Source organism: Lissotriton vulgaris, chromosome 6 (assembly GCF_964263255.1).
Source record: "Lissotriton vulgaris chromosome 6, aLisVul1.2, whole genome shotgun sequence".
NCBI lineage: Eukaryota > Metazoa > Chordata > Amphibia > Caudata > Salamandridae > Lissotriton > Lissotriton vulgaris.
Window position 1 is genome coordinate 1,733,887,595 of NC_141694.1, and position 26,067 is coordinate 1,733,913,661.

Here is a 26,067-nt window from a genome sequence, read left to right on the forward strand (position 1 = left end):
CATCGGCCCTGTTGGCGAAAACCCGCAACATTTCTTTGGTATCATATGCGGATGATACGCAGCTGGTCCTTTCCTGCACCAAGGACCCTAGCCAGGAATCGGCCAAATTCCAGGAGGATTTGCCCGCTATAGCGGGTTGGATGGAGGTGAATTGTCGCTAGCTAAACTCGTCTAAAACTGGGATTCTCTTACTGGGCAGAGACTCTCATCTTTGGGGCAGCAAATTGTGGCTTCCGGAGCTGATTACCCCTCCTGCACCAAAAACCGTTGTAAAAAAGTTCGGCATTCGGGTGGACAATGCCCTATCTTTTGAGGAGCACGCCAAGTTTGTGGCAGGGACCTGTTTCGGTATACTGTGTGGCCTCAAACACATTGTTTTGGCTTTTTTGACCTCCACACTCACCAGTTGGTAGTCCAAGCCACTATTGTGGCCAGACTGGACTACTGCAGTAGTCTACTGCTTGGCTCTAATAGATCTGTGATCAATAGGCTCCAGCGCACCATGAATGTGGCAGCATGAACTCTACTCGCGTTACCGAAGTACAGTTCTGTTTCAGGTGTGCTGCACTGCCTCCATTGGCTGCCCACTGAGCAGAGAATCCGATTCAAAGCACTTTGTATCACACACAAAATACTGGCGGGCTCTGGCCCGGCAATTCTCTGCGACCTATGTCATCATTACATTCCAACTCGTGCTCTGTGCGGGTGCCGCGATTCCGCAGAGCCAGAGCTGGAGGCCGCTCATTTAAGGTACTAACACCGCTCATTGCCACTCTCTATCAGGAACATCTCCAATCTCTTGGCCTTTAGAAAGGCAGTAAAGACTTGGCTGTTTCAGTAAGCATTGCCTTACTTGCACCCTTCCTCCGATATTTAGCGCTAGGATGTCCCTTTGCCCGGACAGCCATGCCCCCTATAAATCCCCGAACATAACATAACATAACATACTGCTTATTTAAGTACATTGGGACTCCCACCATGATGACGGGGAAGAGTCAAGCATCTGAATCTATGAAAGATTCCATACTGGAGAACTCAACTATTATAATCTGTGTGTAGGCACCAAATGTGTCACTTTTTCCCCCTGGAGTTTTCTATAGCGAGACTAGACCCGAAGGTATCAGGAATCAGAGCGCTTTACATGAGCTCCATTTGCTTTACGCTAGGACACATTCATTGTTGTTAGGCACGGGGAGATTAAGTGATTTGCCCAGAATCACAGGATGTTGAGCGTCATTGCTGAGACTCGACCCGGTTCCCCAGATTTGAGATTGACTGCCCTAGCCATAAGGCCACATCCTCTTTACAAAGAGAGGATCTCCCCAAAAAGACTATCCAAAGTCCTTCATGAACTGTCACCCCACTCAGCGCCCACAACCCACCTTCCAATATTGAGGGGAGGAGACTTTAACTGCATTATTTATGTACTGAAAGATAGGTCTCATCTACCATTTCAGGAATGATGGTTGAAAACTCGGCTGAGAAAACAAGAGGCTAGATGAAAGGTTGGGCATAATGAATGTAAGGAAAGCAGCTTACCCCTCGGGGTGGGAATATTCACCAATCCACAGCCTTCATACCAGACTAGATTTATTTCTCTGTTCCTCGCACTTACAAGATTTGATCCCACATTTGAAATATTTTGCCAAATCAATTTCCACTCATTAACGTTTGGTGATGTAGCTGACCTGGAATAGGCCATTCCAAGGTTCTCAAGTTGGAAAATGCAACTATCTACACTTCTTGAAGAAGCCTTAAATGGCCACCATAATAGATGGTATTATGCAATATTTTCAGCTTAACGCGGTTTCTGTGGATGATTCAGCTAATGAGTGGAAGGCTCTCAAGGGGTACAATCACAAAATGTGCATCCAGTGCCCTACGGGCGTCATAATACCGTTTATTGGAAGTAGAAAATGACTTATGCACACTCGAAAAATAAGTAGAAGACCATCCTGAAGGCAACAGGCCCTATGGAAGGAGGACTCAATACGTCTACCAATGCTAGACAGGGTGAGGGAATTTGTTTCTTGCGAACACACTTTTTGGCAATAATCTGCTGATGTCACGGGTGGTCACTGCTCATTAGACATGTACACAAAGAAGCCTGCACTTTCAAAGTAGAACAGATCTCTGGTGCACTTACATTACTGAAATATTCACTCACTATTACATTCCCCTAGATTCATGCCCCTAGAGACTTTTGAATGGTTTACGCACAATTTCTTTACACAGTGATGCACTTGACGCACTGAAACCTGCACAAAGGACAGTGCTTGATGTCCCATCGTTATTATCCAAGTTTAGAGACACCATATCGCAATTTGCTTGGGGCAACATTTTGGGCAATGATGGTCTTTCCATGGAATTTTACACCACCTGCCAGGACTTGCAGTTACCATGTTTGCGTGAAAGTTACACAGAAAACAAAAACTCTTTCAACCCAAGATGCCATCATAGTGGTCTTACCTAAACTGCACCCTGAATGCAATGGTGTGCACAGGCCATTATTTTGACCATTGTCAATGCATACCCTTGACTACAAGAATCTGGGAAAAAATTGCCATCCAGGTTGTTGATAATCTTGCTTTAGCTGGTTTAGCCTGAACAGAGAGGGTTTTTCCATGACAGGAGGATGTCACTTAATACTTAGTGATTTTCTCATATATGTGGACCATATTCAAGAGGATGCTTTGAACTCTGCAGTGACCTCTATTGATAAGAAGGCTTTCAACACGCTGAGACATGACCATTTTTTCCAAGCCCTGCACATTACGGGCTCTGGTTAGGAGGAATCCCCTAAATCAAACTCTTGTACTCTCATAAGAAAGCTATAGTAACAGTAGGTTATCTAGAACTCCTGGGTGATAAGAAGAGGCACACAACAGATGTGTACCATGTCGATTCCTACTGTTTATCATAGCAGTGGATCTCCTGGAGGTGAATTATGTCATGTGTCTCACATGGTAATACTATTGATGGTGTGACACATGCCATATCCTTATGGGCAGTGATTTTTTACTGTGTAAAAACAAATTTGAACAGGGATACAATCACAGATGGAACAACTGTAGGTGTCGGGTCTGAGGCTTAAAAAAAGAAAAATATGCATCTTTCCTCATTACATCAACCACACACATAGTGTATGCAATATGCCCAAGTTGGCAATGAAATGGAAAACCATAGCTGTTGACACTTGGGTATAAGCATTTATCACTGGCATGGTAACCTTCTAGAAGCACCTCAACCATCGACAATTGACAGAGTGGTCCTGTCTAAAATGGTGCTTCTCCCAAGTCTATTGGTTTATATGGTCAGCATGTCTGGTGACGCCTCGTCATCATCTTCAAGGGTATACCATTCTTATTAATAGACTTGATCTGGGGAGAAAACAGGTGACATGTTGCCTACATTCTCAATCAATGAAGGGGTCTGAATGTTACTATAGCTGAGGCCTTATTCGTTAATCTCAGTCCAAAGAATGTTATGTTATGTTATGTTAGTTTATTTCTTCTATAGCGCACGGCTACTCCAGGGAGCATCCCGGCGCTTTGATGAAGGATATCAACAAGTAAGACAACAACATAACAACTAAAATGCAGGCAGATAAGAAAGGGGAAAAAAATTATTCAGTAAAAAGCCACGTTTTCAGATCTTTTCTAAAAGCAAGGAGACTGGGAGCCTGTCTGAGGAAGAGTGGTAGTTCATTCCAAGCCTTTGGGGCTAGATAGCGGAATGATCGACCTCCCAACCTTGCCCGCCTAATAGCCGGGACTGTCATCTTGGATAAATAAGATGATCTCAAAGACCTACTAGGTACATAGCGGTAGAGACGTTTCCTAATGTACTTAGGGCCAGTGCCTTGTTGAGCCTTGAAGGCAAAAGTCAGGCTTTTGAAAAGAATTCTCTTAGCAATCGGTAACCAGTGTAAGGTGTTCAATAAGACTAAGAATGCACTAAAGACTACTCTGTGTATTTCTGTACTGTTGGAAAAGATGCTTCAAGGTATCCAGTGGAACAATAGAATATTTCCCTGACTTACCTCTATGGACGTGTACAAGCTTCAGTGAGACAGACAGACTAATCTACTCTACACAATGGAACAGAGCAGGAGCACTCCAAGTGGGCAATTTATTGTTCAGAGGGAATTACAGAAATCAGTGAGGAATCCCAGGAGGGAAAATTCTCAGAAAAACTTCACTGTCCAAGGCAGTCAAACAGCATTGGACATTGTAATTACCAGAACTTGCCACGCATGTGGTGCTTCACTTTCCCTTCACAGTGGAAAGTGCCAGTACACTGGTAACAATGGTTATATTGGGCGGGTAGAAGTACCATTCAAACAGACCTTGGAAGACTTAGATGGACATGGGAAACTGATTTGGGCATAGAGTTATCAAATCAGCAATAGTAAACTGCACTAGAACATAGTTTAATTGCATGTATTACACATGCCTCACACTCAAATGTCTTTGCTTGATGTACCCAGGAGTCCGACATAACTGCCCCATATGCATACAAGACAAGACAAGACAAGTATCTTCTAAATAATGTGGACATGCCCTGATATAGGTCTGTACTGTAGAAAAATAATAGACCAATTCACAATTCTAACTAATAGACCCGTCCTAAACACCCCAAAGTATGTCTATTGGCCACATCTTCAATCTGACAGGTTCTACTATAGGTTTGTTGACCTGGTGTTGCTACTGGTTAAGACAGTGATAGCTCTGAATTGGAGCTCCTCAAGAACGCTAAGGATCTCTACATGGATATCTAAGCGTTAGCAGTGTCCAATGAATGAGACAGACATGTATACGCTACAATGTAAGAGAGGGAGAATACACATGGTGACATTAGGATTGGATACAATGTTGACAAGATTAACTCCAAAACCAGATATTGAACCACCTTGACTTTCTGATGGGAGTATTACAGTACCAAGCTGGTGTATATGTTGGTTTATAATGAGCCAGTTTTCTGATTTATGATCACTGAAGGCTGTATATTTCTGTTGTCATGGGTCACTCAGCGAGCACGCCATCATGATTGAATACTGTAAACCCTGGGGAGTCTTTCATGCTGGCAATTTGAAATATTTATGGAGGCCTGACCAAAGGCAGATCTTGTTCTGATTACTGCTGGAGTGCTTCAATTACCTGCAACTAGTATGTTAACACTTCCTCCATAAATAAGAGATTTTTGGCTTTGCATTCTACTCTAAATAAAGCTCAGCTATACCAATTAATCACAAAAGACCACAGAGCTCTCAAAAGTAAATCAAAACAATCATGTAGTTACTTTTATTTCTCAAGCCTGCTTGTGGATAATTTAAACAAGAATCAAGTAGCCACCTGAAATGTCCTAGAGCTTTATAAACTCATTACATTAAACGTCGACACCATTAAAAGCCTAACCCATTAAAGTCTAAGTCTAATCCATTAAAAGTCTATCCCATTAAAAACCAAAGTCAATAAAAACTTTCCAAATGTTTCCACCTTGTAACACTTTTGTTCAGTATAAAAAGTGAAATCTTACAAATAGCGACCTGATAGCTGAGCACAGGTGGCTAAGGAAATACAAAAAAGCAACCTGTGCTGCACAGAAAGCCTACCTAAGGCACATATCATTAAGGCTTCCAATAATGCATCAAAATTTTACAAAGTCATAAAAGAACTTCTCCCTACTCAACTCTCTTCTTCAATAACCATGTGCTTTAAAATTCTGTACATGGTGAAAACAGAAGTAATATTGGTCTATTCCTTACTGGGTGAATTTTGTGATGTTTTAATGAAATTTTCAAGGTTATTATAAATTCTGTATGAACTTATTGATGAATCCACATTTGGTGTCCACAGTAATCCTGTGATTACTGACCAGGAGACTTGCATGACCTTTGGGATTGGTGATGGTATTGGTACTTTTGTGAAATCTCCCATAACTTATATATTATACATATTGTACATGTTTTCTAGCCCTGAGGAAGTCTAGACGAGAAAGCCAGATGAAACATATCTTGGCTAGAGGGTCAGATGAATCAAAGAAAATGAAAGAACAGACCATGAATGCTTCGAGCAAGACTTGAATTGTGTTCCTTGATCTGAAAGTTAACAGTGACTTTTTGTATTTCACTGTATCTGATGGGCATTTTGGTGCCTGCTCTTTCTACTTGTTGGAGCACATTGGGGGCATTTGGTACCTATGGAGTGAAAGTTGTTGTGACTTATTATTATTATTATTATTAAAAAGGATTTGGTACCGCGCACATACACCAATTGGTTTCTTGGCGCTCGAGACCGGGTGGGAGGAGAACATTCAGGGGCAGGGCCGCTAGCCATGCGCCAGACGGAACAGGTACGTTTTTAGAGAATTTCGAAAGCAACGATAATCGGAAGACAGACGAATGGCAAGAGGGAGGGAATTCCAGGTAGCCGGAGCAAGGAAGGAGAAGCAAGCTCCTCCATGTTTCTTGCGGTTAAACCTAGGGGTGATCAGAAGGTTATGCGCCGAGGATCTGAGGTGACGGGAAGGGACATAGGCAAGTAAACAGGAAGAAATAAAGGCAGGAGCGCATGAAAACAGGGATTTGAAAATGGTGCAGGCCATTTTAAAAACACACCGCTGTGCAACTGGGAGCCAGTGTAAAGTTTTCAGCAAAGGAGTGACATGCTGATGTTTAGGCTGCCGAAAAATTAGTCTGGCTGCCTGATTCTGGACCAGTTGGAGTCGGGAAAGATGGCAGGCAGGGACCCCCACGTATAGACAGTTGGCATAGTCTAGACGAGAGGTGATGAGGGCAAGGATAACAAGAATAAGGGCCTCTTGAGATAGAAACCTGCGAATCTTCCCGATTCGGCGGAGGTGGAAAAAACAAGCCGAAGTGACGGTGTTGATGTGAGGCCGCATTGAGAGGTCACTAGAAATAGTGACCCCCAGGCTCTTCACTGTGTTCACTGGACAGGGAGGGGAACCCAAAGCTACAGGCCAGAAGTTGGGAGACCAGGGAGTAAGAGAACCACTGGTCACCACCAGCTCCGTTTTACTGGGGTTGAGCTTAAGTTGACTAAGGTTCATCCACTCATAGATGAAGAGCATGGCGTTTTGAAAATTAGAACAGGAGGAGGGAGAAGAATTGAGAGGAAAAATAAGCTGCAGATCATCTGCATAGTTAAAAGCAATAAGTGAAAACTGACGAAGGGAGACAAGAAGGGGCTGCATATAAAGATTGAACAGAAGCGGGGACAAAGCAGAACCCTGGGGGACACCACAGGAAAGAGAGGATAGAGGGGCAGAGAAGGAAGAAAGCCGAACAGATTGAAAACGAAAATGAAGAAAAGATACCACCCATGACAGCGCCAAGCCAGAAATGCCAGCATTTCTGACACGGTCGACCAAGATACCATGGTCGACCGTGTTGAAAGCGGCTGAGAGGTCTAAGAGTACAAGGGCCTGGGACAGATTCCTGTCAGCTCCCTGTCTTGCTGCAACAACATTGACCTTGGCCATTAACAATCTTTCTTCTTCCATAGGAAAATACTGGGTTACACTATAACAACTCACAGTGCTTAATTTCAGTTTGAGAACTGCTAGAAAAATGGTTTGAGAGCTCATTGTTACAGTAATTTAAAATTCAACTTAATGGTCAAGTCGGATTATATATTACTATTTTGAAAATGACACTTTTAGAAAGTTGCAATTTTCCTGGCTAAGCCAAAAGGGGACTTTCTGCTGGAGTCCGATGTCACATGACTGCTGATGGCTCCCCTTTATTGAGATATGAACTGCTCTCAGACAGTGGACAAAGGGTTTGGATGTGGAGAGGTGTTGATCTTCCAAGATGGCCTAGTGGGCTGTGCCTAGCCATTGCCTGAGCATCAAAGAATGCCTACCCTGTCGCTAGAAGATGTAGCTCACACCTAGGCATCCTTCCCTTTTGTTGTGCTAGTCAGCTTGGCTCTATACCCAGAGGGATGGGGGCATTCCATAAGTGTTTTGGAGTGACCACAAGGGAGAGGTTGCCCATTTTAATAGCCACCACTTTGGGTGGGCACAGAAAGCTCTGGCCGGGGGAAGAAAGGTTCTGCCATGTTGAATTTAGGCAGAAAGGTGCAATTGTGGATTAGTTTGCAGTAAAACACACGGGAAGTGCTGTAAAAGTTGGTAGGGTCTCCCTTAGCAACTTTGTTAGGGATCTCTCACATCCGACCTGTACGAGTAATAAGGTGGTTGCTACTCAAGAACTTTGTGATGAGATTGCGATCTATTTTGAGGAAAAGATTGCTAAAATTGTGGGGGGGCTGAAGGAGGAAAGGGACAGCTGCAAAGATGCAGTGGCACAGACAGAAGAGGAACCTCTACCAATATTGTCATCACTGGAAAACTTCACCCCTCTTACAGAGGAGCTCTTTTTTAGTCTGGCCCAGAATGTGTCATCCGGGTCACCTCTAGACCCCCTTCCGCACAGGATCTGGAAGGAATATGGGCCAGAGCTGTTCCCCTGGATGCATCAGATTTGTCGCCAATCTCTTGAGGAAGGCATAGTGCCGGAAGCATGGAAGCAGGCAGTGGTTACCCCCCTGCTTAAAAAGCCTTCGCTGGACCCTACTATTCCGGCGCACTTTAGGCCCATATCCCTCCTGCCCTACCCGATAAAAAATTTGGAAAAGGTGGTCAGTAGGTCCCTGTCAGGATATCTGGAAGACAACTGCCTATTGGATAAGGACCAATTTGGCTTTCGCCCAGGCCACGGAACAGAAACTGCATTGGCAACCATGTTGGACACCCTTCGAATGCGAGCCGACAATGGCAATTCCTCAGTCCTGGTGCTGTTGGACATATCGGCCGCATTCGACACGGTTAGCCATGCAGTTCTGCTGAGCAGGCTGGAAAAACTGGGTGTGAAGGGCAAGGCCCTGAGGTGGATACAATCCTACCTGACAGTTAGACAACAGGTGGTGACCCTACACCCTTTTCATCTTCCAAGTCCCTGGTCAGTCATGGAGTACCTCAGGGCTCCTCGATCAGCCCTATTCTTTTTAATCTTTATCTGCAGCCCCTGATCCCAATGATTAAATCCTTCGGTATAGATTTGATAAAGTACGCCGATGATACACAACTGGTGTTCTCCTTAGAAGGAAGACAGGCGGTGACCATGGAGACCTTTCAGAACTGCATGAGCAAGGTCTCCAGGTGGTTGACAATAAACTCCCTTCAATTTAATGAGGGGAAGACAGAGGTTGTCTACTGCTCGTCAGCCAAACTGAGTCAACAACCTTCCCATGAGATTAGGCTTGCGCCGGGAGCTGAACCTTGTATCCCAGTTAAGACCGTGCGCAATCTAGGGGTACTGTTCGATGCGATCTCCAAATGACCTCTCAGACCAATAAAACCATTAGTATCTGCTATGGATTGTTGAAAGCACTCAGACAGATTTTGCCCCTCCTGCCTGATGAGTCTAGACCACTAGTAGTTAGGAGTGTGATTCTGGCCAGACTGGACTACTGTAACTCTCTATATCTAGGGGCCCCCTTATATGTCCTACAGGGGCTCCAGAGGGTCCAATCTATAGCGGCCAAGCTGGCACTTAAAAGACCTCGCAGTTCTTCCACTACATTGGCGCTAAGAGATCTACATTGGCTGCCAATCGGGAGTAGAGTTGTTTTCAAGTCCCTATGTATTGTGTACAGAGCCCTGCACAACACGGGACCTATCCCTCTACAGGAAAGGCTCTCCTGGTATAGACCTTCCAGGTCCCTGCGCTCCTCTAGCCAGAGTCTGGCAGCTACTACCAGGATCAGGAGATCGAGGATGGGAGGCAGAGCTTTCTACATCTCTGCTTCTAGGCTGTGGAACGAGCTTCCCCAGAACATCAGACTAATTGACACCCTACTGGGTTTCAGAAAGAGCCTGAAAACTTGGCGGTTCGCCAAAGTCTAATCCCCGTGATTCTATTTAATAGCTCCGGCGGCTGTTCTATATGTCATGACAGCTAGTGTATTGTTGTACCATCTGACTACTTCCTGTTTGGGCGCCAGGATACCCGTAGGGTGACAGTTACGAGTTACAAATAATAAATACAATACAATACAATACAATACCTCCATTGGTTAGGGAGTGGTCAGGAGTTTCCCCCACTCACAGGCTGGCACTGGGCATAAATGTGACATCCCCAGTACTCTCACCAGAACACTCCTGGACCTGAGATGAATCAGAAGAAAGACTGGAGTGCTGTCTGAAGAACCTGAAGGAAGACTGGACCTGCTTGCCTTGAACCCTGGACCCCAGAAGGGACTCCAACAGTCAATTAACTGACTTCCTGCTTGAACTACTGAGACACAGCAGGCTTCCAGAGGCCCTTTCCCTGCAACTGACCAGAACCATTGGACCTGCCTGTGGCCATGCCACTGACCTTTGTTTGACTTAGCCCTAGCCCTCAAGTGGTGTCCCCCAAGGTCTTGGACCCTTGGCTAATGTTAGAGTGTACTGATCCTGTCCCCAAACAGCAAGATCTGGGGCGTAGAAACTTTTTGTCAGTCTTCTGCCTGGAGACCCAAAAGAAACCCAGGATTCCCAACGAAGCTGCAGCCATTCAAGGCAAAACACCACCAGCCTCAGTATGCTGGCTTGCCGTTCTGAAAAAGATCTGACTTCCAGAAAAATGTCTAAGTCCGAACGTAGAGGCCTTCATCGGTAGCAATGCAGAGCAGCATCTGATCGACGTTGAGATCTTCCCGGGCTCGGACGTTGGGGTTTGCCCACTTGGTGCTTTCCCGCTTTCATCAATAACCACAATCAATCAATCAATCAATCAATCAATCAATACATTTGTAAACGCACTACTTACCCGTGAGGGTCTCAAGGCGCTGGGGGGAAGGGTGCTGCTACTGCTCGAATAGCCAGGTCTTGAGGAGCCTCCTGAAGGTCAGTAGGTCCTGGGTCTGCTGTAGGAGGATGGGGAGGGTGTTCCTGGTCTTGGCGGCGAGGTGGGAGAACGATCTGCCGCCGGTGGTTGTTCTTCGGATGCGGAGGACGGTGGCGAGGGCGAGGTCGGCGGATCAGAGTTGTCGGTTTGGGGTGTAGAAGGTGAGTCGTCTGTTGAGGTATGCCGGTCCAGTGTTGTGGAGCGCCTTGTGTGCGTGGGTGAGGAGCTTGAAGGTGATCCACTAGGATCCTGATCTTCAACAACCTGTCATTGTCAAGCCTCACTTCAGATCAGGGGTGTAACACAGACCCCCGCAGCCCCCGCGGTGCGGGGGCCCCCTCAGCACTGCAGTCTGGCCGGAGAGCTCCTGATTGAGCCCGGAGGGGGCCCCTTTACGTACCGTGCAGGGAGGAACCCTCAATTTTCGTTACGCCAGTGCTTCCTATTCAGTTTGCCCTGCCAACAAATCGTTGATTTCTACTTTTTCTCCATAAAGCTTTAACTGGGACGAACCTGGTCCCTGTTTCTGACCCACGCGGTAGGCGATACCTTTTGACTTTGACCTGGTCTGGTGAGACTAGATGAATACAGTGGGCACTTTGTGAATATTGGCACTATTTTTAACTCAAACTTAAAAATTTCCAATCTCCGGTTCTACTTTATGGATTTTTTGTCGTTTTGGTGTATTTTATTTAATAAAATATAGTCTATTTTTTTTAATTGGTTAGGTATTTTACTTGTGTTATGTTTTCACTTTATTACTGTTCAGGTGCTGCATAAATATTTTATACCTTGCCTCTAAGCTAAGTCTGATTGCTTTTGTGTCAAGCTACCAGACGGTTGAGCACAGGTTTATTTACGGATTTTTGTGGTTCACCCAGTCTAGGATGGGGATTAATATTTGAATTGGGCTTTCACTCTCTCAACTAACACTCCAATTTCTTACAATTACTGCAACTGAACAGCAGTGGGATTTAAACTGCATTTGGAATGTGCAAGAGATCAGCTAGACATGTGGTCAGAAGCGCATATTAAGCACATTTGAGAATACTGCATCAAGAAGGCAGAGGGAGAAGATAAATTAAACAAGCACTGAGGTGAGATAAGACTGATGTGGGCATGTGAGAAAATTAATTTAGAGCAATAAGCATGGACTAAGAAGATATCAGAAAAGCAGACAGGAAGACGGGACATCAAATATGTGTAAGAGGATGAAATGAAGTAAGGAATTACTTCTGAGTGTTCATGAGCACTGTTGCGCATAGTCCATAAGATGTTCGCAGTGTACCGCAAAATTAGGCAATGCAAGCACACATAAATAAAACATAATCATACAATATATTACAGCAAGTAATTATATTCAAATGTATATGTCTAATGTGTGTTAGGTCCATTTTGATTAAAGCATTGTGCAGTAGATGCCTTTGGGTTATATATACATACATTTGGTACTACCGGAAACTCAGCCTTGAAAAAGTCCAATGGACGAAACACATGTTGGCTGCTTCTGCTTGTACATACCAGATATTGGAATAAACAAGTCACAAAAAAATGAGAAATAGTTTGATAGACTTTGTAGTTTGGATCACTTTAAGACTACTCTTTTTCTACAAAAAACATAACAATCGGACTTCTTGTGAGAGCTTCCGTACTTATTATATTGTATAGTCCACTAAGATATGCATTGTTTTCCTCTCCATGCGTAGGTGCACTGTCGGCTTCAGTGAGCCAACGCAAACTCCCTTACACCGCGGTGCAATCGTGTGTGCGTTCTGTTACGCATAGGTTTCGAAGTGGAAGGAGAGTCATCTAGGAAAAAAACTATGATTTAATAGTTTTCCCACTTTGTGTGTGTGCGGTACAATGCAGCACACATGCAAAGTTTGAAAAGTATGGCACAATTAAAACATTTTTCCTCCCTTACACCTGCCTTGAGGAGGTGTATGATTTAAGTGCACATCCCTGTCTACAGATGTTAGTAAATAGGAATGTGTGACAAAACCAATGGGTGATTGCATGGGATGCCCATGAAACAACAATGGCCCCCCTCACCCCTCACCCCTCTCCTCCGAGATGCAAAACAGCACAAAGTATCGCATATCGATACTTTGTGTTACTTGGCCAATTTTCCAACATAAATACTGATTTACACCAGACAGTAAAAAACACCACAACACTTTGTGTCAACTTTGTATTACAAAAGTTAAAAAGGGTACACATTAAGTTTAAACTCTGTGAAATATGGATAGAGAATACAAGTATAATGGAATTAAGGGGTAAGACATAATGGGGATTGTGGGAAAGCACTGCCACAAAACGGACAGGCGGAGACAGAGTGCTTCATAGCCTACCAATAGACAAAATCACAACATTTGCATTTTTATTGAAAGTTATACTGGAATTTGAAGGGCATCTTTCTATCTTTCTGGCAGCGGTAAAAAGCTTCAAAATATGCTTATATTTTTGAGTTTTATCTGAAGCTGGCAGCAAAAAACGTCCATAAAGTCAATGGGAATTCTAATGCGATAACTGAGCCACTTGAACAATTGCCCACCTTTCGCTCATCCCCTTTGTTTCTCTGGAACTGATATCCACAGGACAGTTTGCTGTGGGGAAATCAATTTCCTTATTGGATTTTGCTGCAGAACCTAACTGCACTGTCTGATGGAAGCGATGAGACAGCAGCTCCCGCCTCATGGAGCATCGGGTACGGTCGGGGGAGAGGACCAGCTCACACTAGGGAACTCCTCTCTGGTATTTTCTTTAGGGATTAAAGATCAGTGATGTGGTTGTTATTCTTATAGCTATCTGGCTCAATTACAACTTATTATGTGCAATAGAATCTCATTAAACAATCTTTTAGAGCTGTAAAAGGAAAACAGCGAAAATAGGTTTGATGTGATTATAAATCTTTTTATAGGGGCCGTCCAGGATGAAGAAAACATTTCAGTTATCTTTATTCGGTCCTGCATCACCAACAATGAGGGGCCTATCATGATGGCGGGTGGATCGGCACCGTCCGGCTGGCGGTGGCGATCCGCCCGCCATCACAACTACATTTACCCCCTGCCATATTACCATGGCGGGGGGTAGCGCGGCGGATGGAAAGTCCGTCCGCCGCTTGGCAATCCGCACGATTGCTGGCCAGACGGAAAAGGCCAACAATATGGTGGCAGCGCCTTGCAGGTACCGCCACCCATATTATGATGCTTGCGGTGGGTATGGCTTACCATGCCGGAGACTCTGCCATGGAAAGGCATACTTTAAATCACTTTGGGGGCCCGTTGCGGGCCCCCTTCGCTGCACTTCGGGGGTAACTATGGTACCCCCCTTTATTGCCACTCACAAGGTGGCAGGCACCGCGTGGTGCCTGTCACGTTGTGCATGGCAACGCACAAAATGCCACTTTAACAATGCGGCGGTGCTGCTTATAGCACCACCCGCCGCAATGATAAAGATGCTGGATGCAACCGTCAGGGTGGCGGTCGCATCCTAATTTGCCCCGCGGGACCGCCGCACCTCTGGCGGCCAGTCCCGTTTTCCATTACGGTGGGGGGTGGACAAAGTCCGCCCGCCATCGTTATGGGGCCCTAAGTGTTCCACAAAGTTCCCCTGCTTCATGATGCCTCACTGGGTTCTGAGACTTATTTTATGAAGTTCATCTTTAGATATTCTTCCTCTCTGATCTCATGAGTTGGCTCTTCCAGCAGGTTTTAAGTTTAATGGACACATCTCAGTCGACAGGGCGCTTACTGACAGGGACCTTCAAGATGGAGACACTGGAATCTGGATGGCGCACAAGGCCATTTTGATGTGGCCAGCAGGTTCTTGTTTGTGGACCACTAATTCTTGGTGAGTGTAAAGCAGGTCATTATGATGTTGAAGTAGAGTTGGTGAAAAACCATGACAGTAGTTATAAACAACTTGTAAAGGGCTCTATTTGTTTATTTGCTGCTGGGGGCCATCAAGCTTTGTAGCCAAAGATGCCGGTGGATCACGTCTGGGCAAGCAGAAGTGAAGCTAAGCACCTTCTCAAGTTAGGGTAAGGAATTTTAAAGTGAGGCCCACAAGCAGGTGTGTAAAAACTAATTTGCTAAGTGCCAGAGAATTATTTAGTTCCTTAGTGGTATGAATTGGAATACAAGAATGTATTTTTAAATGTTTAATCACATTTATACTTCTAAAACCTGAAACTATACCCACTTAAGACTGAATTGTTGCTCGTCTCCTACCCTCACCCTCAAACTTACCCTCAGTGCTCAACCCCATTCCAATCTCAAGACTCACTCATTGAACTGAAATGTAAACCTCAACCTCACTGAACACCAAAACTCTGTGATTGCATGCTAGATAAAAATCTGCACAAACACATGCCCATAAGCGGCATAGCAAAGACTGCTTAGTAACAAAGTAATCCAAATACCATATATGGACTTTAAGCATGGTGCAGTCAATGTGGCCGCTTACAGGTATCCACAGCTGAACCTGCCTCTTTGAAGGTAGCTCTGAAAGCCTCAGCGAAACTGGCACCAGGGGCAAATGTGTTGGATCATAACACGTGTCTTCAATACTCTTAAGCGGCCTCCTACTGAAGTGCAAAGTGTGCTCAAAGTGGCCTGTAACTCACAAAAAGTGGAACACATTGGTAGCTCAAAAACCTGGACCAAAAATGAACCACAGGGTGGATCTGCTCTCTACAAATTAGTGAAGTTTTGCTTCCAGATCCTCCTTGGTTCAGGAAACAAAGAGCCATCTCACAATCATTTCCAGGAAGCGCTACTGTTGTTTTAAACAAAAAACGCCACTTTGAAATATTATATGTAGAAAGTAATTGGAACACAGAAGGCGCCAGTAGTACCCGCAAGAGTGACTTCATAACGCAATTAGCATGGTCTCTAGTACAAGATGAGTTTGGCAGATCAGCCCCAATCAAAAACGTTTTGTACATTTTTATTGCTATTGTTTGGTGTTTTGATTGCATGTCTTGTTGATAGTAAACAGAATTTTGAAAAATGATCACCAGTTGTGTTAACTCACTACTAACTTTTTTCTGTTGAAGAATGATATTCCCTGATGAACCTAACCGTGACCTTGAAGTAACATTCCACTGGCTTCTGTGAAGCACTCTGGCGCCCCAGAATCTTGTACACATTATATAAAACCGAAAATAAATAAATCAATAGTTCCTTGTTCTTCATCGTGTTTCTGTGGCAGTGGTAGTAATAAGCTCTTCCATACACATTGATGGGTTTAATTATAAACCTGGGGCCTTATTTATGAAGGCCTTGCATCAGTTTTGCGCCGCTGGTGCGTCACTTTTTGTGACGCACCAGCGGTGTAAAAAATGTGCCTCGTTGCGTCATATTTAAAAGTGACGCATCTAGGTAGATGCGTCACTTTTTAAACCCCTGCGCCACATTATACCTGCGTCAGGTATAATGTATGCAGAGGGGGCGTTCCCCCGCAAAAAGCCTCGTAATAGTGACGCAGTGAAATCTATGAGATTTCACTGCGTCACTTTTAGGACGCTGTTGCGTCAAAATCTTGCGCCTGCCTCACAGCAGGCATAAGACTGACGCAAGCCCTTTCACATGGGGCTTTCCCCATGTGAAAGGACGCATTGCTGGAGTTGCGTCACTTTTGTGACACACTCCAGCATTGCGTCACTTTTGCGCTTACAGATACGTCAGAAATACTGACGTATCTGTAACTCCTTGCGACATGATGCGTCATACATTAAATATGACGCATCAGGAATGTCGCAAGGAGTGCGCAGTGAAAAGTGACGCATCGCTGTTTTCACGCAGCGATGCGTCACTTTTCATAAATGAGGCCCCTAGATTTTTAGGCGGGGAGATGGGCCCCTCCCCCTCCCCACAGCGCCTTGAGACACTCACGGGTGAGTAGCGCACTTTATAAACCCCTGATTGATTGATTGATTGAATATCAGCCTGCTGGGAGAGACATGGGGAAGACAGATCAGGTGGTTGGAGCAGGAGAGGGAAAGAGCCAGGAAAAGTTCACATGAGGTACTGGAGAACCACCCAGTGTCGAATTGCAGTGAAACAAAGTAAACAACGTATTACCAGACATGCAATACAATGCATGCCATTACAATGACCGTGTTGCTACATCGCATACCATTACAATGCAAGTCGGAACAACGACTTGCTGTAGGGGGCAGAAGGTGTTGGATTTAAAAGCCAACACCTTCCCTACTGTTGCACAGACTGGAGTTGGAATAGTAAATTATACTGTTCCAAAATCCAGCAGGCCCCCCTTCACAACAGGTTGTTGTCCTGACTTGCATTGTAATGGAATGAAATGTAACAATGTGGTCGTTGTAATGACCGCGTTGTAACGGCATGCGTTGTAAACACATGCGATGTAATGTGGCCTATTCATGAAACAGTAAATAGGAAGAGAAGGTGGGGAATGAAAAGAAGAAATATGTGCTTTCAGCATAGATTTGGGTAGCATAAACCAATAGAGGAGGTGATATCCCCAAGTGAGGTGGTGCAGAGAAAGAATAAGAGAGTGAGAACCTAGAACTGTTCCTCTTGGAACTCCAACAGAAAGAAAGGTTGGTGAGGACCTCCAGGAGTTCCACTTTAATAAAAAAAGAGTGCTCTTTCACATTGATTTATCTTTTAAAATAATATTGATGCACAGATTAGACTTTCTAAAATCTGTGATCGCAACTTGTTTTAAGAAAACATCAACCTGCAGTTTCGCAGCTCATAGGTTTGGTCAGTGGGCTGTAGGGTACCTGGTTAAAGATATATTCCTCCGAGGAACCTCTTTGAGATCGCCGATGGAGGTGACTTTTCCTGCGAAGCAATAGTTGGGATTGTAGTCGGTCATGATGGTGGATGTCCGCAGCTTGCTGAGTTTGTAGTCCGGGCTCTGTAACTCCATTTGCATGGCTTGCAGCTCTTGATGCTTACGGCGATAAACTATGGGATATAAGGTGATAGAGATGCATGTTAGAGGTGAAGCCATCCTTCAAAGAAGAAGGGATGCTTTCTGTGTTAAACATGGGAGTATCAGTTCTACCTTTTTCGTCATTCATGAGACTAGGGTTCCACCTAATATAGAGCCTGGTGTAGAGAACAGCCTGGAATCAGAATCTGTTCTTTCCGACCTTCATCGTGCAATGATGCTAAATATCATGCATCTAGAAAATGCGCCTTCCTCCATTGCACTGTTCACATCTACTGGAAGACCTGGAACAATGATCCCCTCTTTTAAACCTTTCAGTATTATGCCCATGCAGATCACAACTGGATACTATTAATTAAATATGGCGCCGTAACCAGAATTCTTCGATCCCATGCACAGAATGTGTTTTTGAATTCACATTACAGTAAATAAAGACCAAATTGGATCCCCTTTATGTGTTTAATGGCGGACCCTTTCCTCTATTCGAGTTGTCACTTGTAATAGTTGCTGGTGAAATATGTATATCTGTTTTCTGACCAAAAAACCTCTTCAAACAGTGCTATTTAATCTGGATATTGGTGCTCCTTCAGGTTTGCAGGGTTCTCTCACTTCTCAAGTTTGTATTGGTTGGCTGTGCCTTGCCACAGAACAGAGAAAACAGCATTTGGACTCTTGCTTTTCCCCATTGGATCGTGCAAAATTATCAAAATAATTATTATCAAAATTATTATTTTGCTAAATTGCAAAAGACCTATAGTGGGATTACTGAGAGTTTACTTGGGTTTATAGCCCGCTCATTGCTTACCACTGACTGGTTTTATTGTCACTCTCATTCGCTTTCTTCTTATTCACTGGTTTTTCCGTGTTGCAACGTGTCAATTTTGTGTCCCCTCCTTAAAGCTCTTTACGGTCTCTTTGATTGACAGGCTTTTATACCTTCCACTTCTGACTTTCAGTGAACTATTTTGCTATTTTTGCTTAAGTATTTCATGTTATTGTCTTTTCCAGTTGTCTCTGTTGTGTACTTCTCTCCCCCATTCATGCTCCTATTCCTCCCTCTCTTGCCCAGGTGCTTCTCTGCCCTCACTCTCCCTGTTGCTCTCTCTGACCCGTGTGCTTCTATCTTCCCATTCCATGTTGCTCTCTCGCCCGTGTGCTTCTCTCCCCCAACCCATGCTGACGTTGCCCTGTCTCGCCCATGTGCTTCTCTGCCCTCGCTCTCCGTGTTTCTCTCTCTGACCCGTGTGCTTCTATCTCCACATTCCATGTTGCTCTCTCGCCCGTGTGCATCGATCTCCACATTCCATGTTGCTCTCTCGCCCGTGTGCTTCTCTCCCACAACCCATGCTCACGTTGCCCTGTCTCGCCCATGTGCTTCTCTGCCCTCTATCTCCGTGTTGCTCTCTCTGACCCGTGTGCATCGATCTCCACATTCCATGTTGCTCTCTCGCCCGTGTGCTTCTCTCCCCCAACCCATGCTGACGTTGCCCTGTCTCGCCCATGTGCTTCTCTGCCCTCGCTCTCCGTGTTTCTCTCTCTGACCCGTGTGCTTCTATCTCCACATTCCATGTTGCTCTCTCGCCCGTGTGCATCGATCTCCACATTCCATGTTGCTCTCTCGCCCGTGTGCTTCTCTCCCACAACCCATGCTCACGTTGCACAATGAATTTGTCCTAATACACTTATCGCTGTCTGTAAATCCCCTTTCCTTCATCGAACTCCTGTTCTGCTTGTCAATATTCTTTCTAACTCACACCTTCATGTGTTTCAAAAGTGCCCTTCCTCCTCATGTTCTACTTCTGTCCACTCATCAATCTGTCCTTCACCCAGAAGATCACAGCTGTTATCTTGTGTCATTTCCATTGAGCCGCGAATGCACGAAAGTCCTGTATTCTCACGAAATGCACTCCGCCTGCTCTTTGCTAATCAGCTCACTCACTGCACCATGTTAGGCTAGATATGTGTGTTACATACACTATATGTCTTCAAAGGACCCCACAGCTGGTATAACCTGAGCTTCAACTTCACAACAGATTGTTGAGTAGCATTCCCTTGTTAGAACATCGTCATTAAGAAGGGGAGAGTTGAAACTTGTTGAGAAGAATAATTAAATTAGTTTTTGATGCAAACAAAGCATTTAAAAGCTACTTCTAAACTGTCAATGTTGGTCAAAAAGTGAGGAAGATGATTTTCAACGTTGCCATCTTGATCTGGATGTAAACACTATCGGTGTTGCTGATTCTACTAGTAATCCATGTGTGCAGGACAAGCTTTACATGGCACCGAATTTGGTTTTAAATGAGTTGTCAAATCCTTTTACTGGATGCCCACTCTGCTCTCATCATGGCATTTTCTACTTCCCTTGTAAGTGAACTATAATTTGAATCATGTACTGTGTTGTATGTTAAAATCTAAAAACGCTTGACTTTATCTAGTCTTGGAAAATGCTAGAAGAATTGTTCATTGCCCAACTTTCCAGAGATTCTTGATTTCTTTTCTGACTTTAAGCTCTCATTGTGAATTGACTATATTTCCACCTAAATCGAGATTATGAGTTTTGTGGGGAAACCCTGCCATAAGCAATGTTCCCATTCATATTTCTCCGGGTACACACTGCAGGTACACACTGCAGGAATATGAATGGTGTCACAGAGATGTTCACAGGTGTTACCAATTCCCGCTTACAAATCTTGTAACCAGGTTGGATTGCTGCATCCAAGAGTTACTTTTACCTGTGGTGTTGGTAGTTTGCAAGTGGGAAATTACAGTGTGACCTGCAATTAGCACTTTGGTATGTTGCTTACTATAGTGAATTAGCATAGTTGCAGCTTCATGAAATGTCCACAGAAAGGAAGATTGGTACCTGCTATGAAGACACAAGTGGAATGAAAACTGAATGACAGCTACAAGAAAGGCTTCATGCGAACAGATTGATTCTGTATCTCACAAAATGATTTCCACCAAAAAAGATGTTTCGAAGATAGCAATGGTGACTACCAAAGAATGTTATGGAGTGTTAAAAAGTTATTGATTCTAAAGTTTCATGTGGTCAAATCAAAGGGATTATATGCCAATTTACACCTAAAAAATTATATTTATAGTTTTCCTTACTCAGTGGCCACACTAGCCAGTAATCACTAACACAGACCAACACATACATTATTGCTATAATGCTATTCCTTACAATTCCCCAAAGATGTTCTTGAACTCAGCAGAAAAGCTTCCACAGGACTAATGATAATCAGTGACTGTTCAAGTCCTAGTGTAATATAACTTTACAGCCAAATGTAACAGGTTATACCGGCAACTAAAGGCCTACCCCAGTGTTATTGGCCCTGGCTGCAGGTGAGGTTCAATAACATTGGAGTGGAACTTTAATGGCCTTTCTAGCTCACTATGATAGGCTGTAAGTCCTTTAGAACATTTGCCTTAATAATATGACCAGTGTATCCCAAAAGCTGTCATTTGCCTTTCAGTCACAGCTCTTGCTGTTCATTGTTCTGATTGCGGTGGGTACTCACCTTGGCATGCAATAACATCAGGACCTGTAAAAGTAGAAAGGGGATGGAAAGCTTCTGTATCACCCACCTGTCAAACAGCTCTTTTAAATTGCTTTGATTTGTTTGGCAAGGCACCACAAATGTTAACAAACTACTATGTGAAGGACTTGAGTCTGAGAAAACTTTCTCCAACCCGGCATCGCAGCTTGAGTTGGAGACAGCTTCAGTGCGCATGTCGGTTTTGACGTCTTGAGATGGCTGCCCAAACCCACAAGAGCACTGACAACAGTGCCCAGCACTCCCACTCGTCAATGTTCCCCCGATGGTCCGGCCCCCAAAGACTCAGCCCAGGGAGGAAAAAATGAAACGATAATCAACGCGTTTTGTTATCGTTTTATTTTTCACGTGTTTAGGCTACTGGCAGGAGGGGCGATGCTCCTCCACCATAGACGAGGAGCCGCCACTGGCCATGTTACAGACTGATATGAACTGGAGAACTTTGAAGGCAGGTTTGAAATGCTCCATGTTGTGGGAAATTCCAACATTGTTCAGACTTTTAATAATGAAAGATCCCACAGGACATAAGCGATGACATCTCACCACTTCGTGTGGGATCAGCTCTATCACATTGAACTTCATGCAGGCTTTCTGAGGAGTAGCCAGGCTGATAAAAGACGTGAAGAGCGAATATCAATCAATTGTCGATCGATGCACAAGCCACTGACAGCATAATGATGTTCCCACCATTGAGCATTCTTCTATTCTTAAGAACCTACTTTAATTGGTTTATTCAGGTTTTGGCACTTCACTCTGACAGCACATCAAAAAAAGCACGTTTTTAAATAACTTTTTTCTTCTAAAGCGCCCTTCACTTGTTTATGGTGCATGGAAAAGGTGGAGAATAGTCCTGCAAAGATCCAGGGCCTCTCTCAATGGGGTCATTTTCACAGTCAATGGGCTTGTAGATTAGGTGTCATGGGTCTGAAAGAACAGGAAGGCAATTTTCCCAAAGAGCAAAAACAAATGTCAGACAAGGGTACTTTAGCCAACTAGAAATGGAATAGTGCATGGTAGAATACAAAAGGATCACATTCTCTTTTCTTTTTTCTGTTGTGTAAAAGTTTAGAAAGCTGACCGAAATGGCAACAAATAGATATTTGCTAGAAAACATCAGGCATTTCGATTTTAAGCTTTACAGTAAGAGCAGTAGAGTTATCACACTAATACTAATGCTTTATTCATACTTTAAAAGTCCTGGGAGCGTTTTTCAGAGAAGGGAATCAAATATAAATCTTAGCATTTGTTCTGCACGCCTCAAATGACAGGTGGTGAGACTGTAATCACTGCAGTTCAAGGCTGGAGAGAGCTTTACAAGTACTCTTACTAAAGAGTTTTGACCTAACACGACTGATTTAACACTTGTGATGTGTTCAAGGATCTGTACCTGTGAAAAACTGACCAGCTGAGTGGCATTGAGCATTCTTCTGTTCTTAAGAAACTACTTTAATTGGTTTATTCAGGTTTTGGCACTTTACTCTGACAGCACATCAGTAAAAAGTTACGTTTTTAAATAACTATTTTTCTATAAAGCTCCCTTCTCTTGTTTATGGTGCATGGAAATGGTGGAGAACAGTCCTTTAAAGACCCAGGGCCTCTATCAACGGGATCATTTGCACAATCAATGGGCTTGTATATTAGTTGTTACAGAGGACAACCCCTGCTGAAGGCCTGACTGACTGACTGGTATACTTATAAAGCGCTCGATTGCCGAGGCATCTTGGCGCTGAGGTGAATTGGTACTGATGCACAGACTCGCCAATCTAAGTGCTTAAGGGAAAAGCCAGGTCTTGACCTGTTTCCGAAAGCTAGACCTATTGGATTGTAATGTAATCGGAGTTGGGAGGGAGTTCCACAGCTTGGCTGCTTGGTGGGAAAAGCTCTTGCCGACCCATCTAACTTTCTTTATCTTAGGAACCAGTAGCAACCCTGTATTGGCAGACCTCAGACTCCGTAGCGGCGAGTACCAGAAAAATAGATTTTGGATGTCCATGGCACCTCATCCATATAGCTAATTGTGCACAAGGCAGAGGGCTTTAAATTTTACTCGCCGAGGGACTGGGAGCCAAAGAAGCTGTCTGGTACTAGCAGACGTAGGGTGGTGTTTGGGGAGATCAAGCAGCACACAAGCTGCCGCATTCTGCAAGGACTGCAGTTTAGCAGTCTGGCCTTTGTCTATTCCTAGGTATAATGCGTTCCCATAGTCGATTCTAGAAAGGACAAGGCTCCAATTAACATTTTTCTAAGAGTTAGTGGAATAAAACGCAGGATTTTATGCAGGTCTTTTAGAGTGAAGAAGCAGGAAGAGGTTAATTGATTAATTTGTTTTCCAAACTTTAGTTCGTCGTCGAACATAAATCCAAGGTTCCTGGCCTTAGTTACCCGAAATGGACAGTTTCCAGCCTCAGAAGGACACCATATTTGGCTCCATAATGAAGGACCCTTCCCAAACTCAATAACCTCGGCCTTTTCGGTGTTGAGCTTGAGAAAGTTTGAGTTCATCCAGGCCATAACATTATTAAGACAGTTTTGAAAGCGGATGGCTGCAATGTTCACCCTCTGCATAACCGATACCACTATCTGGGTATCGTCAGCGTATGAGACTACAGTCAGGCCGTGCTGTTTAATTAGTCTGGCAAGAGGGGTGACATATATGTTGAACAATGTAGGTGACAATGCTGACCCCTGTGGAACTCCACATGGGAGGCACAAGTTTGCTGACTTAAGACCATCTCAGTAAACCAGCTGGTCCCTGGATGCCAAGAAGGAGGATAGTAGGGTTAGAGCTGTCTCTCTCATGCCTAGTGACTTCAGCCGCTGCAGTAATACAGCATGGTTAACGGTATCAAATGCTGCTGGTAGGTCAAGCAAGATGAGGACAGCTCTTCCCCCCCATCCATCAGTTTTCTGATTTCTTCTGTGGCTATTATCACGGCAGACTCGGTGGAATGTCGTGATCTGAAGCTGTGTTGGGTGGAATTTAGAAGGAGATTACCATCTGAGCCTGGCTCAGTTTGACGTTAGCTTTTAACTCCCAGAGCTTCGAGGCCTCTGGCAGCAGTCTATCACTGCCAGAGGGTGATGTTATGTTTATAGCATCTAGTGAAGGATAGCTGCAAGTTCCTGGGAACCCCTATATGGGATCTTCATTTCAAATTGAGTTGTGTGGCAATCATTTTTGTAGTCATCTGTTGCTATCCCCTCCCAGATGGCTCACTCCCCCTAAGTTGTGACTGGTGACTTCTTTACTATCATGAACAGCACACTATGTAAAATAGACTTGTCAAATCAGTACATGGTAGTTTCACTAAGCTTTGCATGTGAATGAAAGTAAATAGTGTTTAAGCAATACAAATGAATGCGTGGATCGAAAGGGCATTGTGGTAACTTTCACTGTGTAACATATGGAATTCTTTCAGAAGTCTAAGAGATGCTCTCGTGGTGCATGAAAGGATGCATCTCAGTTAACTGAGAGAGTATGTAACCACTAATTGGTTAATAGGGCATTCGTGTTGTTCCCAACTTTATTTTTCAGATGAAGGTTGGTCTGGGTAGTGTCATGTGGAATTTTAGGTGAAGCTGTGTTGCATTAGTTCAGCCAATGACCATATACAAAAATTGCAAAAGAAATGTTGAGATGGATAGATGATCTTGTAGCACACGCTACTGCGAGACATCTTAATGGACACTATTATTTGACTCCGGCTCGAGAGAAACGATTAGTTCCTTTGTCCTTAGAACAGGATGCTATGGTCCACTGTGTCATGTGCTGAAGCTAGGTCTAGGCGAATCACTGCGGTCTGTTAATCAATGTCCAGGACGAAGATTAGGTTCTCTGTACATTTAGCTTCTGTGGTTTCTATTCATCTCATAACCCTGATTGATGGTTGTGTAGTAGCTGGTACTGTTCACAAGATTCATACAGTTGTATTGTGATTGCCTTCTAATGAATCTACTGAAGGAGAGGTGTTATGCACTTGAGCTGGAGCTGGGTAGGACTTTAAGGTTAGGCACTGTTTTCTTCATGAGCGGAGCGACTACAACCGCTCCAGAATACAATCATCTTGGAAAGGGATGTGTTGATGAAATCCGTTTCACAGCAAGCATATGTAGGAGCCATTTGATACTGGTAAGTTTAATGCTTTGCATTCTCCTCAATGCACAAGCGTTTAGAGTAGGAGACGAGTAGGCCTACTGCGGATGGTTGCCTGAACTCATAGGATTCTCCTGGTTGTTTATGTTCTCTCAGGTCTTCTGAGTTTTGATTCAATCAAAGAAGGAAGACAAGAGATATTACAGTGTTGTAGATGTTTTTTTTCAAGGACTCAGAGTTAGTTTGCTCCTGGAAAAAAACAAATAATTAATGCTTCTCTTTATTACCACATTGATGCATTTGGTTTAGCACATTTCTTGTCTTCTTCAGTAAGGTGTGTTTTTTTTCTATATATATATTTCACCACACCATATTTTTATCATTTTGCGATTTTTTTCTCTATGCGTTACAGGATTACTCTGTACCTGGTCATGTTAGGAAGATTGTTACTGTATCATCTGGTATGTATTGGGGTGACTGTCTAGTGTCTCAGACCATATCTGCGTATTAAGTGCTAGTATACTAGCTTCAATTATACTGAAGAAGGTAAGGTC

The 26,067-nt window shown here is 44.0% G+C and overlaps 1 protein-coding gene across 1 annotated transcript in view; it reads right to left on the reverse strand.

Annotated features, from left to right (window-relative positions):
- The window catches only part of ALK (ALK receptor tyrosine kinase), a 2,610,699-nt gene that overhangs the window by 214,331 nt on the left and 2,370,301 nt on the right, over positions 1 to 26,067 (reverse strand). Inside the window, exon 21 of the mRNA XM_086925973.1 lies at positions 17,691 to 17,877. Within this exon, the coding sequence (XP_086782099.1) occupies positions 17,691 to 17,877 (187 nt within the window). The remainder of the gene's footprint in view (positions 1 to 17,690; positions 17,878 to 26,067) is intronic.